General features: G+C 47.7%; 1 protein-coding gene across 3 annotated transcripts in view; it reads left to right on the top strand.

The window, feature by feature from the left end:
* Positions 1 to 2493: 2493 nt before the first annotated feature.
* Positions 2494 to 17946, top strand: part of MXD4 (MAX dimerization protein 4) — a 39809-nt gene continuing 24356 nt past the window's right edge. Inside the window, exons 1-3 of one of the 3 annotated variants that reach the window (XM_068403269.1) lie at positions 2494 to 2646; positions 3257 to 3353; positions 12780 to 12809. In XM_068403269.1, coding sequence (XP_068259370.1) covers positions 2583 to 2646; positions 3257 to 3353; positions 12780 to 12809 — 191 coding nt within the window. In that variant the 5' untranslated portion in view covers positions 2494 to 2582. Of the gene's footprint in view, positions 2647 to 3184; positions 3354 to 12779; positions 12810 to 17946 lie in introns of all 3 variants that reach the window. The other 2 variants (XM_068403268.1, XM_068403266.1) reach the window with 2 other exon arrangements.

Here is a 17946-nt window from a genome sequence, read left to right as displayed (position 1 = left end):
TAAAGCATAATCCTTATTTTAATCTGAATCACTATTACCCTTTTAAAAGGAAACTAGCTGACATCTTTTGCCAAGGAATAAACACACAGGACAATATTCTGCAACCCTCCTGTATGCAGAACAGTTCTTACTCAACTAGTTCAATTAAAATCAACGGGACCACTTGTGTGCCCAAGTGCTATTCTGCTGGAGGACTGATTACAGGCTTCAGCACTTTTGGCCTGAAGATGTACCAATGTGTGATCACAGCACAGCTTAAAATGTGCCTATTTTAAAACTACTTGCTCGTGTTAAAACCAACCAGTTTTAGGCAACAGCTGTGCAGCAGCTATCTGAGATAAGGACGCAAAGTTAGCAGCGCAAATAGGATGGTGTGGACAGGAAAGGTGCTGAGCTTCTTCCTGTTCAGCCTGTACACCAGGAGCCAGGCTATTCTGGTAGATGGCTTCTGCATATCCAGATGATGAAAGGCAGCTGAATATGCTGGCAAGGGCTGGAAAGCTGTCAGTAACTCCTACTGCATTTCGGAGAGCTTTCCACTGTTTCTTTTTTCAGCAGGTTAGACTATTGTGTAGAGTTTAGTGATTCTTTTACATCTCTGTGCATGTTTTTGCAGTACTGCTGTTTTCCTCTTCCTGGACACTATAAGGGGTCACGGATGTATGTGCCAGACACATTTTTACAGCATTACTGGCATCCTATTTGTATCGTCTTTTTAATTCTGATTCATTTCTTGCCATACTCTCCACCACGAGAAGAGGAGGCTTTTCTTTTGGTTGTAGTCATGTGCCAACATTCTTCTGACTTACAGCCCTGATGGTAAGGAGAAACAGAGTTGAAATCTGATTGAAATGTCCGCTAGCTTTAGGAAACCCCTCACACACTGGTGGTGGTGAGAAATCCCACAGTGGGCACACCAAGGGCCCAACCCAAGAGCCTGGTGATGCCCAGGGCCCCTCCATTTCCTAACGCCTGGAGAGGAGGTTGGTTTTCTGCCCTCAACGCCTTGCCAAGCTCCCTGGGTGCTGTCATGAGGAGGCATCTCCTCATGTCCTGCTGCCTCATTTCCCTCGCCTTCCTTGCATGGGTCTCTGGGGCTACCAGGGACCCCGGGCCCCGCTTCCCTCCCCATGGCATGGAGGGAGCTGGGAAAAACAATACATTTTGTGTGAAAACTGCCCAGCGCTGAGGGGAGAACAGGCGCAGGCGCTGGCACGGCTCCAGGCCGCTTCCTCCGCAGCACCGCAGCCCTCATCAGCGAGAGGCCGGCGCACCGGCTGCACAAACGATCCGCGGAGCCGCACTGCCCCGCAGCCGCCGCCCCTCCCCGGGTGTCTTTGCGGGTGAAGCGGCTCCGAGCCCCCGACCCCGGCCCGGCCCGGCCGCCCCCGCGCGCATGCGCAGGCCGACCGGGGGGGCGGGGCTTCGCCGCTCCTCAGCACCGCCCGCCTGAGCGTGTCGGGCCGGGGAGGGTTGGGCAGCGCGGCCGCGGGCAGCCCTGAGTGGTGTTCCCGGGAGGGAGCCGCTGCGAGCGCCCGGGCCCAGCGCGGAGAGGCCGCGGGGGTGGAGGTCTGACCCGGGCCGGTAGTGAGGGTGGGGAGGAAGGCTGCAGCACCCTGCGCCTGGGGGCACGCCAGGCCGGGCAGCGCCCTGGGCGGGCGCCTGCAGCCGTGCCGAGCAGGCGGGGTTATGGCGGCAGCGGGTTTCCTCCACGGAAGGCGCTCCCCGGTTTAGCTCCGGCCCTGCTGCCTGGGCGGCGGCGCGCGGGGCCGCCCGGGCTCCTCCACACCCGCCCCCGCCTTTTTCCTTTTTTTCTTTTATTTTTCTCTTTTTTTTTTCCCCCCAGCTCGGCAAGCCCGTCCCGACGGTGGCTGTGCCGGTAGCGGTACGAGCTGCCCCGGCACCCGCCTCTGCGCTCCTCAGCCCGGCGAGCGTGTCGCGCACGGCCGCGTGTGAGGGCGGGCGGCGGGGGCGGAGCCTCGGGCCGCCCCGCCCCTCTGCCTGCCTCTTCCTCACAGCAACGCCGCGCCTCCACCCGCCCATTGGCTCCCCGCTTCCTGCCTCCCCGCCTCCTGCCGCACGGCACGCGCCTCCCGCCTCATTGGCCCCTTCCACGCACTCATTTGCATGGCGCGCCGCGCACCAATCGGCGGCCGCTACCTGCTTAACATGCAAGAAGCCGGCCACTCAGCGAGCGCGGGGGCCGGGCCACCACGTGCTGTTGCTAAGCTTCGGCTTCTAAATTGTTACTATAGTGGCCAGCCAATCGGAGGGGGAGATGGGGATCTGTCAACATTCCCTGCCCCAGCCAGAGGAAAAAGGGGGGGTGCTCTGGCTGCCGGTTGGCCCGTCTGCCTCCCTGCGTCCCGCCCCCGCCCTGAATCGCGATTTCCTATTGGTGCCTCCGGCTGCCCGTCGCCTGTGTGTCAAATGTAGGTTGAGAGAGGTGCCTTATAACCGGGGGCTTGGAAGTCCCCCGTGCGTGAACTCAGCGCGGTGCGCAACGCGGGGCGGCGGGGGGCTCGGCTCGGCTCGGCTCGGCTCGGCTCGGCTCGGCTCGGCTCGGCTCGGCACAGGCAGTCATGGAATTGAACTCTCTGTTAATTCTCCTGGAAGCGGCCGAGTACTTGGAGAGAAGAGACCGAGGTACTGGGCGCAGGCGGGCAGTCAGTCACTCACCCGCCGGCGCTCCCAGCCGCTCTCGGCCTTTGTTGTGTGGAGGCGGCGGCGGGCGGCCCGGGCCGGGGGAACCAGCCCCGAGCCCCTCACCTGCCCGGGCTCCGCGGGCTTGACCCGGGCTTCGCCAGAGGCACCGCGCTGGGGGAGGAACAGTGCTCTGCTCTTTGATGTTTTTTTTTTAAAAAAGAGTAAAATCGGTTGTTTTCTGGCCAAGCTGCGGATGGGGCCGGTGTGTGCGTCGCAGCGCGCAGGGTACCTCACACTTCTCGGTGTGTGGCAGTGCTCCCCTCCCCCCAGCGCAGCGTGACAAGGGTTTGCATGATCCGCCTCGTTTTTAACGTGCACTCCGATAATCCTCCTAATTTCGGCACTTTTTATCTTTTTTTTTTGGTGTTTTTTTTTTGTTTGTTTACCGACTTGTTGTATTTTTTATCTCGCTTCTTTAAGAGATGCCAGAATAAAATCCAAACAAATCAACCAGAAAAAATTCTGTTCTTTACCCTAGCGTTCCTGCAAAGGAGGAAAAAAATGCATGGAAAAAATATATTGCCACTAATGCTGACTTTGTCCCTAGAAGCAGAACATGGCTATGCATCAGTGTTACCCTTCGATAGTGACTATTCCAGAAAGAAAACAAAGGCAGGCACCATGGCCAGAAAATCCCAGAATAACAGGTAATAGACGCACCGCTTTTTCAGAATGAATCGGCAGCTTTTCCAGTGTGTCTAGCTTATGTGCAGTGCATACATTTATTAAAAATAATAACTAATCCAGTGTCTTAGTTTCCCCCATCCCGGTAGTCGCCATTTTTTTCCCTGGATGGGCTTGGCTCTGTTTTGATCTCTCATATAAACACTGCCACGCGTACACCATCTCCTTAGTACTCACTGCACTTCTAAACCATCCGCCCTCATCGCTCCTTCTGCTCCGCGCTCACCGACAGCGGCTTTTACTGCAGATCTTAACACCGTAATCGCCACCCAGACTTCTCTTTGCATGGCACTAATTTCCCTCCCTGGCATTTATTTATAAACCACAGGCAGCGAACCGGCCGCCTCCCCCATCGCAGCCAGAGCAGATGCAGCCTCCGGTTGCAGTGTGGTGCCGGGCTCTCGGAGGGGGAGCGTGTGCAGGGTGGTGGGGGGAGGCACACTCTTGCGCTTGAACTTCTCCTGTAGGTATTAAGCGTGAAGGTGCTGGAGTGAACTTGACCTCTCCGGGGCTTCTGCTGCACCGCCGGGTCGCCAGCCCGCCTACCCGCCCACCGCATGCAGATCCATCAAAGTGCATGACTTGGTCGTTATTTATCACGATTATCATCCGCTTTTTTGTCGTGGTCGTGGTGGTTTTGTTGTTTTCCCCGCAGCCGCTACCTGTGCTGCGATGGCATGAGCAGAGGGCTGCTGTGCGCAGGCTCTCTGCAGCTTTGTTTGCTGCTCGGGCAGCGGCTGTGTACGTGCAGGAGGCTGTCTTATAGGGACAGTGCCGGCCCCTGCCTGGGAGCTCCTCCAGTCCTGTGCTGTGCCTGCTCTGCTTTGCTCTTCCAGGGCTGCTCCCGAGAGGACTGAGGACCGTGCCCAGCTGAGTCTGCTTCGCCCCAGCGTGGCGATGCTCTCCCCAGCACAGGCTCTGCTCTGCGCGGTTGTGCTGGATGGTGGCTCCCGTAGAATAGCCTAAAATGAACTCGGCTCGCACGTGACTTGTTTTCCAAATGAGCAGTGAGTGTTCGTGGGCCCGCTCCGCTCTCACTCCTCCAGCGGGCATCCCGCATGGCAGTGGGCAGCTGGGTCTGCTGGCACTGGAGAGTCACGGGGCAGGCGGCCAGCCGCTGCTCGTGGGGCACTGGAGGTGCAAACTGAAATCAAAAGCTGACGATCTCCCTCCTGGAGAAAAACATGAGCTGGTGAAGCGCCCTGCTCATGCCTACTGCGGCTGAGCAATGTGTGTTGAAGATAACTGAGGGGGAGCAACTTGCTCCCCTAGGCCCTTACTCCAAGCAAGGCAACCATTTCAGGGGGTATTAGTTGCAGTACTTCTGCATTTTTTGTTTTTAGTTGAATTCTTTGTCTCATCTTGGAGCATAGAGAAGACGTCAGTTCATTTTAAAAAAGAAAGTCATCAGGAGTGGGAGGCGTGTCTTGTTTCCTGAGACACTTTGGTCCTGAAGATTTTTAATTATTTTCTTATAAAGTATGCTTGATGCCTTTTAAAAAAAATTCACAGTTAAGCAAAACAGGTCTCCTAGGATCTCCAGCTGTAAACTGCTCAGTGAATTGTACGGATTTCTTCTTTTCTGTCTCTTGCGTTCAAGAAATCTGTGTTACTTACAGAGCTATTATTCCATCGTTTCCGTTCTTAGGTCTCTTGTCATCCGCTGCAAAATAGTTATTTGTCTGAACTGTAAGCTGCTTTCAGGAGTTTTTAGGAGAGGATTTGTAATCTATCAAATACAGCAGAATTAAAAGATTGCTGGTTACAGATTTGCTAGCGTTATTAAACCTGAGGCATACACGTCTGCTTGCAGTTACCTTCCTGCTTTTTTTTCTGCCTGTAGATTTATATTTACCTGTTCAGTCTTCCGCTCTGATTCTCACTCTGTAGCAGTGGCAACCTTCAAAAAAGGCCGTCCTGTGGTACACAATGTATATGCTTGCTTACTTACACTTTCTTTTCTCCTAGCTGCAGTGATTAGCTTAGGGATGAGTTGTCTCTGTTACGGGACAGGGTAATGCTTGTTGAGAAACGGTTCCGAGGGTGACCACCACCAGGATGGTGGTTTGCCTGGCTCAGCACGGACACTGGGCTTGCTTGCCAGCGTGGGAGGCAGAGGCGCGTTGCTTTAATGCAGCACCTTGATATTTCAGGGACAGAGGTGCAGCAGCAGGGCTGTGTGGGCACCTCTGCGTCGTACCTACCAACTCTGCACCCACATCTAGCAATCGCTGCTCAAGTCTGCCTGCAAGCTGGGATTTGAGGGGGAGAAATTATCCGTATGTTTGAACATCCAATCTAAAATGCATGAAGTACGCTAGCATCACTGGTTTATTGTTATTTGGAGCTTTTAGGCTACAGGATCCGAGCTCCAGACTAGAGTCTGAATTTTTGATAATACAGTTAAATCTTCCTAAACAACTCAAAGATTAACAGAGGGAGACGACTGGCCAAAGTTCAAAGGATCTGAAGTGGTCGTGGGCGATGTGAACCACCGGGCAAAGTGTTTGTCCGTATTGTTCCACTTGAACCATTTTCCAGACGCGCTGGGTTTGGAGCATGAGATGCAGGCAGGCATGATTGCCTACGTGTCTGAAATGTATGTGTTATTGTTGCGTTCTTTTTCTTATATATAAAAATCTATACTTAAGGTTGGAGGAGTAGGAAAGGAGCAGATAACTACACATTTCAAAACTGCAGGGGCTTTGTTGTTTTCGTTATCTATTTTTGTATCCTGCTGCTTGCAGCATCTAATCAGATTAAAAAGTGAGAGATTTTTTTTCATGCTTTATGAGCTATACATGTATAAAAGCATGAAAAACATCTTCCTCCTCATTCTTGGAAAATCAGGAAAGAGGGGAGGAGGAGAAAAACTGTCAGATGTGAGGAAGCCTGGTGTGCTGTACCCTTCTTCTTTGTTCTGTATTTTCTCCCCCATGTTGCCTGCCTGCAGAGGAGGAGGAGCGTACCCCGTGTAGTCCAGGTGTGCTGACCAGCCGCTGCGGGCTGGGGGACTGGGCAGGGATGGATTACAGCTGTCCTGTTGTCCAGCGAGGGTGCTGATGGACGCCTCCTTCCTCTGCCGAGGTGTTGGTGATGTTCATGTAAGAAATGGTATCTTGAGACCTCTGTCATCTCGTCGAAGGCTGGCGAGGCCCAGACCCGCAGGAGGAGAAGGGGGAGGAAGGCTGCCCGCCCTTTGGATGGGATGCTCAGGTCTGGGCTAAAAGCTTGTCAACCTCTTGACTACAATTAAGTAAGAAGTAATTTTGAGAGGTTTGGATTCACACGGGGAAAAATACCAGCAGAACTGCATTTAATTAACCAAAATCTATAAGCTTTCCACGGCAGGAATTTAACATTTTTGCTTTATCCACTGATAGCTTTGGATCAAAATTGGAAGTGGTCATTAGCAGTTTGTTGCTAAACAATATTCTCAGGGTTGTTTGTAGCAGACACAATTTTTAGTCATTTCTCTTTCGCTTCTACATTCAAATTACTTGATTTTATCTGTTTTCTTCTCACTCAGTTTCCTATGGTGTGCCCTTTCCCATGTTGCACGAACCAAACTGCTTTGTTTTCTCTCTCTTTCCGGTTTGCCGTTTGTGCTGTGTCCTCAGCTGAGATTCAGACTTGTTCCCCTCCAGTAGTTTTGACCAAAATCCTCTGGCAAATGAAACTGGATTCTTGTTTTGCAAAGGGGACAGCAGATTGGAGAAAGCTACAAGATTGTCTTTTGGGGGAAGGTAAACCTAGGTCACATCTTCTTGTTACACTAATACTTATCAGGTACTTGACCACAGTATCATAAATGTCTCCTCTTCACAGAGCAGTGGCTGTAGTTCCTACAGCAGTGCCATGCAGTCTAATAATTCTTGTTAAGGTGTAGTTGGAATTAAAGAAAAAGCATAAAACGAACAGCTGGATTTAGTGCAGTTGTGCCTTGGAAATGTTAATAACAAATATGCAGAAGTCCGCCTGAGCTTGCTGTTTGATCCAAAGAACTGGATAGGTAATGTGTGTGCGATGTGCCGAGGAGGAACACAACACAAATCTGAAATTCAGTGACGTTTGCTCACGAGGCAAGGCACTTTGATAGAAAACCATGCTAGCCTGCATGGCTTCCCTGTGCCCCGGCTGTAATGACACCCACCAGGTGTGGGGTGGCTTGAGCTGTGCGTGGGTGCGAGGCATGTGCCTGCCCGTGCACGGGGGAGCTCAGGCAGCCGCTTTGACGTGAAAGGGTCAGAAATAAGGTAAAATGAACGTGAAAATCATAGATGCCAGGTCTACTGAGGTCACGGTTAAATTTACTTGCAGAGAAAGCAACTGGATGTCGGTAGTGCAGCGTTTGGCTTGTTAATTTAGGAGCTGGTTTATTGAAGGAGAGGGGAGCAAAATAAACGCTGATTTATAAATATATCTTCTGTATCTATTAATTAATTTTTTTGCTCATGTGTTAGATAAATAGACTTGTACTTTGTGCTGGGATCTGGCAAAGGGTTATATCTAGAAAAAGATGAAAGCTGCCTTTGGTGTTTCAAATAAAAACAGAGCTGAATGTCCGAATTCCTCTGTTAATGTTGGCTCACAGTGAGGGTCAACCTGTGGCCCACAGAGCAAGCCCCTTGCTCTCTGCAGATGTTACTCTGTGCCCACACAAAGCAGCTTAGAGATCAGAGCCTGATTTTTATTTTGTTTTTCCTTTTTTATTTTTCCTCTTTTTTTTTTTCTTTGGTGGGAGGCTGAGAATAAAACACTGCAAACCAGACTGTGCAGACACAGCTCCTCTGCTTTTTTGCCTGGCTTTCTGAATTTGGTAGATCCCTCTGGGTTTGCTTTCCTAAAGCTGGTGGCAGAGGGACTGCCATTGATATCACCGTGCTTGTTTTTAAAACGGATGCATTTTAGTCCCTATATAGTAGATCTCACCAACTGGCCTGTCACCCCTGAGGAACTGCAGTAGGTCTGCAGTGCCTGGGAGTTGCAGTGTACACGCAGTTGAGGAAAACAAATTGCCACCATATTAGAAGCATGTTCGGACCTTGCCACCGCAAACATGTGGCAGCACAAACTTAAATGAGGTACTGGAGCCAGAGCTCTGCATCGAGGCTGTGCCAGTATGCCTGGTTCCCAGATCCCAGCTGAATCTGCAGGGCTGGTTAAATTTTGCTATGAGGAGAATGCAATAGTCATTTCTGGTGGATTAATTCCATACAGGCTGTTTCTTCGACAGGCTGTAAGTGATGTGTCCAGTTTAAAACAAATGGAGAAAACCCAACAACCCAGGAGTGGTGAATACTGGGCAGGATGTGTGCTTATGCTCAGGTTCAGTGTTGCACCACTCCTCATCTCTGGTGATTCGGGTGGTGGGGTGTAATATATTCAGGTGTGTCCCACGGCAGGTTATATTTGTGGACAGGGAATTCCCTGGAAGCGAATCGGGATCTTTCCAGTGAAAAGCTGTGTAACGTACACCAGGCAAGACTGCGGGTGTACAAGCTGCGTGCTCTTATGCACTGGTGCGCTTGGGAGTGGAAATTGGGTGCAGACACTTAATGTGTAGCACCTTGTAAAACTTCTTGCTTTGTTTGTTCATACTCTTTTTCGCCTGAAGAAAAGGTGAAGTGCAGAGAGTGTAGTTCACACGTGGCCCTCCAAGCGCTATGCGACCTTAGGTGGAGTTGTGTCCCCTGCACATGGGTTATACTACACCCTGCCAACCAGAAAGCCCTGGTGCAGGCAAGGCGCTTATCACTGGTTTAAGCAGTTCGTTAACTAGCCTGCTTTGCTCCCTATAGTGCTTTAAAATACGTTGGCAACTGGTAGCGTATTGGTGACTCGCAGCCCGGACCTGGCTCCCATTAGCATTGGGGAAGAAATTTTTGTGGTGTTGCTGATACGTCCCTGCTTTTGTCAGGAGCTGTGCTGGTTTCCTTCTGATGAGATGCACCGTCTGCTGGGGCAAATGGATGGAGGAGCAGGGGAATGTGTCTTAATAATGAAACAGGCAGTGCCCCGTGCATACTGTGAAATCTCAGCCCAGTACATGTGTGGGCAGTTCCTGCTGGCTCACCCATAAACTGGTACAAAGTAGACTTCGGGGGGGGACTTGTCTTTTCTGTGTTAGTCTTATCATCTCAATTAGCACCCATCCTAATTGTTTAGATGTGTCTGCTGAACGTTGCATCAACCAAATGCTCAAATCCAATACCTAGAAATCTTGTTTAGGGGAGTGAGGGTGGTGGAAGGGGACGGCTCTGGGGATGTGCTGTTGGAAGTGGCACAGCATCTTGCAAACCAACATCTGCATTTACTTGGCTCCTCCTCCTACTTTCAAATCTTTTGTCAGTTTATTCAGAAAGAAAATTTAACTGCTGCTTCGTAGCTGGTGAACTGCTCGGCATTTGCTAAGGGGATCTTAGGGCTGTCTCAGCAGCAGCATTGCTGATCTGAATCTGTAATTTTGCTGATGATTTTTTTTATTGTTGGCTTTTCCCTTTGTTTTTATCTGAACTTTTTATTGACACCTTTCCTTCATCACTGCTACCCCCAACTCCCCTAGGTTTTTGCCTGGAGACACAGAACCCAATATAGTGAACTTAAGCTAAACACCAAAAGTCTTCCTTCTCTTGCAGCCGCTTTTGAAGGGCTCCACAGACCATTTGTCTGAAAACCAGAGTCATACATCTGGAAATATATATACCCATATATCTTCTTAGTCCTGGCCTACAGCTTGTCTTTTACTGAAGTAATAGATGACTCCGTTTTGAAACAGAGGTAGTGCTTGGGGTACTGGTTTGTGTGCAGACCAGGTCTTATGTTTTTTTCCCTCACTTCAGGTTGCATGAAGAACAGAAAGAACTGGATATTCTTGCAGTGTACTGTGTTATAGACAGCGAAGGAGAGAATAAACAATATTTAGAGAGAGGTTTGTCTCTTCTGAAAACAAACCCCCTCCCCAAAATAAACCATCATGCTTATAGTAGGGTATTTAGCCTGGTCTGTAGATGGAGCAAGTGCCAGGTAAATGTCAAAACTCTCAGTTTTGGTTCCCGGGTAGGGCCTGATAGCTGAGGCAGTGGTCACCCTCCCTGCATCTCCTGAAATGTGTGGCTGGTACCCATATTTGCACACATTGGTTAGGCTTCTGCGTCCCAAAGAGCTGTACAAAGAGGCACACGTTTGCTGCCACTCTGTTTGGTAGCTGGTGTAATCGGGGCCCCTCCGAAGCTGGTCTGTCAGGATGTATCCCAGGTGAACCCCAAGGTCACCCTTCATGAGCCAGAGGTGCCTTGTAGGTGTGCTGCACGCAGAAGGACTTGCAGCTACTCACTGCATCCTCTCTTACCCCAGCAAAATACACTGCAGGCTGAGTTTCGTGGCCAGTGGTTCTCCCACTGGTGCAGTGGTCACCATGCATGCTCACCGGAGATGGTGGTGAGCTCTGCTACAGCAGGCAGGTTGGAATTGGCTCATTACAGTGATCGTGTTCATCGTGTGTATAATTGCCAAAAATGTCAGGGAGGTCATGCCATAGGGCTGAATCTAGGCCAGCCTGAATTTCCTCTCTCCCAGCGTCCTCTGTGAGCAGTGTCTTTGTGCCTTTGACGGGCCCGTTGGGAGTGTTTGGGGAGAATGGTTCCTCCTGAACTTATATTTTCTGTGTGTTTTTGTAAACGTTGGCGGATTTGGCATAGTGTTTGTCACTTTGCATGGAGAAAAGGTTTGAGCTATCTCTGTTTGTGTAGGAGTAGAAAATAAAAACAATATTCCCTTATTGTGGTCAAATGGCAAAGGCAGTAAATCACAGCAAACCCAGCCCACCTTGTCTTATTAATGTAGCACAGAATATGTGTAAAACACTTTCAGTGTTGCTGCATTGGTCAGGAGCACTTAACATGGCACAGTAGGAACACATACATTACCTGATTGTCGCTCACTTCATGCAACAAGTTAAAAAAAATTAAATTCATAGGCTCTTCAGAAACAGATACCAGGTAATGGCTGACATGTCTGATGTCTTGGTGACAATACTGGGATGCTTTCCAGTGAAAATGGACTAACATCAGTGCTGAACCTTGTATGCATTTCAGTTTTTGCCTACCTACAAAGGGGCAGTTCTCTTAATTCCTTGCAGGATCAGGACCTGCACGGGGCTGAAATAAATTGCTTGTGGATTTGTTCATGGGTTATTTCTTTGCCTGAGGTTTGCTTTCTTTTTTCCCCTCTCTGTGGCCAGAGAGATGCTTTTGTCATCAGTAACACCTAGGTATGCCGCAGCACCCAGCCGCGCGCGTGTGTGCGGGGAGAGGCAGAACAGCTTGCCCCTGGGCAGGCCGTGTGTTTGTGCAGGAAGAATTTCTCACCCTGGGATGTCTCTGCTCACTCGATGGACTGTGCACTTACACCTCCGCAGAGCCGTCTCGGGCAGCACATCATGCCCAGATGCAGGCAGGGGTTACAGCACGTTGTAGGAGAGCTGCTTTGACGTAATCTGCCAGCTGTAAAAGCTGCCACCACCTTTGTGTCTTTTGATCCTTAAGTACTGGAAATGGTTTTAGTTGGACAAAACTAAAGGTCTGGGACGTTGCTGGTTTTGAAGTGGTGACAATAACTTCATTTTAGGAATGTTTTTAATCTGAGCTTTATAAATAAATAAAATTAATTTTTCCAGCTGAGTCAATTAAAAAAAGTAATCCTCCAAGAAGTTAGGGCTGCCTGCTAATGGCAAAAAACCTGAGGCATTGGTAGGGGGGAAAAAGAAAATAAATCTTGAGTCGTAGTAGATTGGAAGAGAATAGCACAATGATGTGGTCAGTTCAGGGACTGTGATTTTTTTTTTTTTTTTTTTTCCTCCCCTCACTGTTTGTAGACTCAGAAGAATTAAGAGGATTCCTCTTTTTTTGCCATTAAAATGTCAACAGCAACAGCAGTGGTTAGCTGCTGATTTTTCTTTCCGCTTCTCCGTGGGCTTGAAAGCTGTCTTCTCGGGTGCTTTTTGCTCTTACTGGTTACCATTTAGATCTTCTAACACTTTCTGCCCCCTCATAATTTTTCTTCACAGATAAAAATCTTGTGGGCTGTTTTTGTTACTAACCTGCTCATTTTTTTATGTCCAATTCTGTCTCTGAATCTACTGAACACTAATAAATGCAAATTTATTATAATTCCCCCCTAAACCCATGGTTTACTCATGGAAATTAAGTTGATACCTTGAAGTATCTAAGGGATGTAAAAGTGAACAAATTTAACAGCAAAGCTGTTTCATAATCCATATAAATACATGTTTTAGAGAGCTCTTGCAACTTATGCAGGTGTTGGCTTTTAAATATTCTGAATGTTGGTATTTATCCTCTTCTCTAATATTTCTTTTCTCTTTTTAATAGGTCATCACACAACGAACTAGAAAAACATAGGTAAGTCTTGAGAAAAAAGCAAATTAAAAGATGTATAGCTGACATCATACTTATTATCTTATAGCTTATGGAAGAATATTTTGTTGAAATTGTTTTGATTCTGCACTGAATAGTTTATTAAGTTGGTTTTTTTTAATCAACTAAAATCTAGTAGGTATAATATTAATTTGGCTCTTTTTTCTGTTGTTTGATATGCTATTTTTGAAACACCCCTGATAATTAGCTTTGGACTGATTAATGCTGTAAGTGGTTAACCGTACTGTTACTAATAAAGAATCTGATCGCAGCAACTGTTTGCTAGAGGTGTTAAATGCTATAAGTACACTCAAAGTATTTTGTGATTAAGGTGGATGACTTTTGGGGAACAATATGTCACACAGGGTTATTCTATGTTTTTTTTAAAGTATGCCTAAAGTGCAGTTAATTTTCATCTTGCATGTAAGTACCTACAGATACGTTTTTCCCCTCCGTCTGCTTCCTTGCTGGTACGTGTCCTGTCCAAAGAGCTGTGTGTGGGCTAGAAATCAGCAACTCCTGAGCTGCAGCCCTGGTTCGGTGTATCCAGCGCTGTGAAAAGCTGTACTTACTTACCAAGGACATTCATTAGACCCTGAAGACCCGATTTTTACAGAACTCATGTTTGCCCAGTTTTGGAGGCAGTGTTTGCTGTCTATTGTATCTGGTCAGAGTTTGTTTGCAGATGGGATTTTTAGCTGTAGGAGGTCTCCTGGGGTACGCTGCTCTGAAGGTGCACACGCAGAGCTGCTGGCTGCAGAAGGTGCCCGTCTTTGCACTGGCTTTCGGTTCCCTGGCTGAGCAGCACCGTGGCACCCTCACTGCAGGATCGCTGCCTTTCACTTATCATTCAGGCAGCAGGACAAACTCTCTTTCGGGTAGCTTTTTGTTCTTTTTTGTGTAGCTTGTGGTCTTTCGGGTTTCATGCATCCAAAGAAAGCAAGGGGTGTATGTGTGAATATGACTTAAACCTATTTGCATGCTTCTGAGTATATGAAACGTGGTTGATGGCACAACAAGATTGAACTCACTGGGGTTTTTTTTTGTGTGTGTGTTGTTCTGTGGCCTCAGTTATGTAGCAGCTAGACCATCACTTCCCTTGCATGCCTACATGCTTTCCTGTAGTTTAATTGTAATATGGGTAAACTATAGCCCTGCCTAATAGCCACGTGGTCATCCTAGAGATGAGAGGAACTGGGGAAGGCTCAAGCTCACAAACACAGGCGGTGAAATCAGCTGGCAGAAGTTCTGCTGACAGAGTCTTCAGGAAAATAACTTGGTGCAAAATTCTGTCCTTTGGTCACACTTTGGAAAAAAAAAATATCTTTGGCCCCAACTGTGCTTCTTTCTCACTCTTATTTTTTTTCCAGATATTCTGTTCCATTTCTTCCTTTTCCCCTGCTCCATCATTGCTGACTTGTCACCATCTAAACTGCGTATTCCCTTTTATTTTTTTTGTTCCAGACATTTTTATAACCTGAGTATGGAGTTGCTTCTTCTTCCCCCTGCTCTGCCTTAACATGTTTAAGCAGCACAGTAAATGAGGCACAGCAGCATTTGCAGCAGATGCAGGGGCAGAAGAAGGATCTATTAATTGTTCAATCTCTGTTCTCACTTTCAGTTCTGTGTTGTATATTTGTAGTAGCTGGACCATATAGTATTTGTCTTGCTAGCTTTTCTTTCTCTGCCATCTCAAGGTCAAAAATCGGTAAAAACTGCAAGGTATGTCTTGTGATTATACAACTAATATTTCTAACTGCTGCTGCTTGCTGTACCTCCTACAGTTACACTATACTTGAAGCCAGATTTTATTATTCCTGGTGAGAACCTGCAAATTAGTGCAAGACCCTTGTGTGTGCAAACAGGTGTTCACAAAAGCAGATGAGGTGTGTACAGTTGTAGTTACCTTATGTATTGGTGCGAAGGACTCGTGTAATTTTAATTTTTTTTTTTTTTACAACCCCCTCTTCCAGCACTGTGGGTGTATAAGCTGATAATACCAATTGTACTGTTTTTCACTCTGTTTTACTAAAATTGCATTAAAATCCATCGAGCATCTTGCAAAGTTTAATGGAAGGTTCACAGCCATAGTGTGTCCCTGTAGCAGCGGGTCCCTGCAGCAGAGCCTGTCCTCTCCCCCCGGCGCAGCCCTGCCCTGCCAGCTGTGAAGCACTGGATGTTGATTTTGGAGGTGTATCCTTTCCAGGACCAGCGCCTTTGACTCACCACAGCCATGATGCTTCTGGCTGAGGCACACTTGGTTGTCTCACAGGAGCCTGTCAAGGAGGAAGAGAGGAGATGGCTGCTCATATCCTCCTCCTTGCCCAGTCCCTCACGTGGCGTCTGTGGGCTGGACTGAGCACTGAAGGGCAGGGAAATGCCTCCAGCTTCCTCATTTACAGGGCCTTTGTGTCCTGGATGAGGGTGGCCAGAGCTGCCACTAACCAGAAAGCCACGGTAGCCGTGTACTGGTACATGGTGCTGTTTCAGGTTCTGCATTGGTGTTGCATGTGAGAGGTTTTATCTCTGTTTTTTGATGTCAGTGGGAATGGCAGTGGTGGATCTCTCCGTGCGTGCAGGCTCGGCCGTTTGGCACCACTATTTTAATTTGTGTTTTGTACTGCTGGGTCTCTTTTCTGTATGCTCTTGAGGAGATACTCAGAGGAAGACAAAGGGAAGCAGGGACATCATAATTCCAACAAAAACTCTTGTTATATGATAGAATTCAGACTACAGTTATGGTAAACTGTTTGTTAGCAATTCATACATAAAATTCCTTTTTTCTCTGCTTCAAGTCTCCCTGAACACCCCGCTCAGAACTTCAATGTGTGTTCATTATAGTGAATACAGTCTGCAAGGACTCGTCCCTCTAATGGCAGTCCTGTTTTGGTCCTGTGTGATCAAGGTTTGCATCTCAGAGCATGAAACCCCCTAAACAAAAAGTAGGAAGGCAGGAAATCTATCCTAAGGACAGATGAGGTTCTAGAAGATATTTTAATAATTACAGACAGGTCAATCAGAATGGCACTCGGATGTAACTTGTTCCTAATGAGAAGTATATGCGGGTATATTCAAGTATATATTTTTTGTTACTGTTTCCAGCCAGACCATTATATCAGTAGGCTTTCACAGAGCAATGTAAATAGCAAGTACATTGGTAAACATGACTTTTGCAAGGCAATTTTTAAATCAACCTAAGCTGACAGCTGTACAGAGGAATTCAGCTTTCACAGTGTAAAAAACCCCAAGAATCCATGAGAGATTAAAGCTTCTTTAAAAGACACAGCATAATCTCATTTATCTGCATCAATTTATACCAGTTCTACATTACAATGTTAAAACCAAGGTATACCCCCTGAAGATTGCACTGAGATCTTCATGCTGCCCTGTGAAGGCAGTGTCACCAGCCCTCTCCTATTCACGTGTGGACTTGCCCCCCCAGCTTGTGCAGGACTGTGGAAGGAAGTGACGCCTCCCTGCCGTGGTCCAGCCTTTCTTGTTGGAAGCAGATGGAGCCCTGACCCAGGGCTACTGGGCCCAACCCGTCAGGGCTCCTTCAGTGACGAAGTCGTTTCACTCCTGCCTGGCTGTGAGGAGCTCTGCTGCAGCAGGAGTTCAAGATCTTGTCATTTCTATGGCCAAGTCTTGAAAATAGCTTGTGAAACAGAATGATGTTAAAGAACAGCTTTTAAGAATTTGTGAGGAAATTAATAAAAGTGTGCCTCGAAATGGGCAAGCCATGTGCTGCTGTCCCCAAGTTGGCACTGCATGAACTGAACGAGTGCCTTGGCTGGGTGACCATGGTGCGGCTTGATCTAGATGGACGGTTATCGCCTGCCTCTGTCAAACCATTTGTGTTATTCTCTGTGGGGTTTTGGGGGGGTTTTTTTAGTCAAGAAGGAGGGAACGGGCAGATCAGCAGGGGTGAAAGTTGTCCTGCCTGCATTCCATAAAATAGTAAACTCCTGGCAAGCAGTGGGAGTATAATTAGAAGAGGGAGCTGATTAATGCCTTTGGGCAGAACGAACGGGCGATCTGGAGCACGGCAGTGCTCAGCAGCGCAGCATCTGAGTTGCAAGTGCTCTCCTGCTTGGAGGAGTTGGCAGATCCCATCCCAGGTCCCTAGGTGTAGGTTGGACAAGCTGGCAAGCTGAGCTGGGTGGAGGTAAAAACCAGGCATTGCTTTTGGGAGAGGGGTGCTCTAGGGTCATTTCCCTGCTTTCCTGTGGATGTTGCTCTGAGAAGGAGAAGGGCACAAGTGTTTAGCTCAGTCTCTGGGTGTTGGGTGGGACAGGGAGCAGTTCTCTCTTGTTCAGGGCTCACTAGTTTGTATTGCAGCAAGCTGAGACTGCTGTGGAGATGGCTCAGATCAGATGAGTGGGACAGCCCTGAATTTTTAAAAGTGCAAGACCAGGATGGGGTATAGTGAGACACAGTGACTTGCAAAACCTTTTAGCAGAAGAAAACAAACCTTTCGTTCTTCCCACATGAGCCTAATGTATGCATTGTTTATGGTGCTGATCAGGTGGAGACTGAAACTGTTCCCGTGCGTGCAGGAGGCAGCACAGTCCTGAGTTTTGGGTAGTGCTTTGTGTATTGTTTCAACCTAAAAGCTTACCAGAAAAAAGGTAGTTGTAGTGCATCATCATGTGTGTGAAGTAGATAACTGTATATAAATGCAGGTTTTGATGAAAAATACATATATTTTTGATGTGACCATCATAACTTACAGTATTAGATAACAAAGTAAATAGAGTAGGTGCCTCTGAAGTTAAGTTCTAGTAGATAGTCAGTTTTCTCATGAAAGAAGTGCAGATGAGCTTGCCAGGAGCACAGTTACATTCATTGGTACATTAATTTCACCCACCAGGGTTACTTCAAGTTTACAGTTTGTATAAGCAGAGAGAGTGCATAGATGGATGTCTTGAAATTCTGTCTGTGGTTCTTCATGTTACTAAACTGCAGGGTTAATGAAAAGCATGTAATAGCCTGTTGCTGATAAACTTCGAAGTTTTGAAAGAGAACTGAAAGGTCATTGAAATAATTGCATACCAAAACAATGCTTAATGTTTATTTTTATTACGGGCTGCCTTTTCGAAATCACAAATTACTGTTGCAGTTA

This window comes from Nyctibius grandis, chromosome 6 (assembly GCF_013368605.1).
Source record: "Nyctibius grandis isolate bNycGra1 chromosome 6, bNycGra1.pri, whole genome shotgun sequence".
In the NCBI taxonomy this organism is placed as follows: domain Eukaryota; kingdom Metazoa; phylum Chordata; class Aves; order Nyctibiiformes; family Nyctibiidae; genus Nyctibius; species Nyctibius grandis.
The sequence above is the reverse complement of the archived record's forward strand: the minus strand, read 5'-3'. Positions and strand labels throughout refer to the sequence as shown.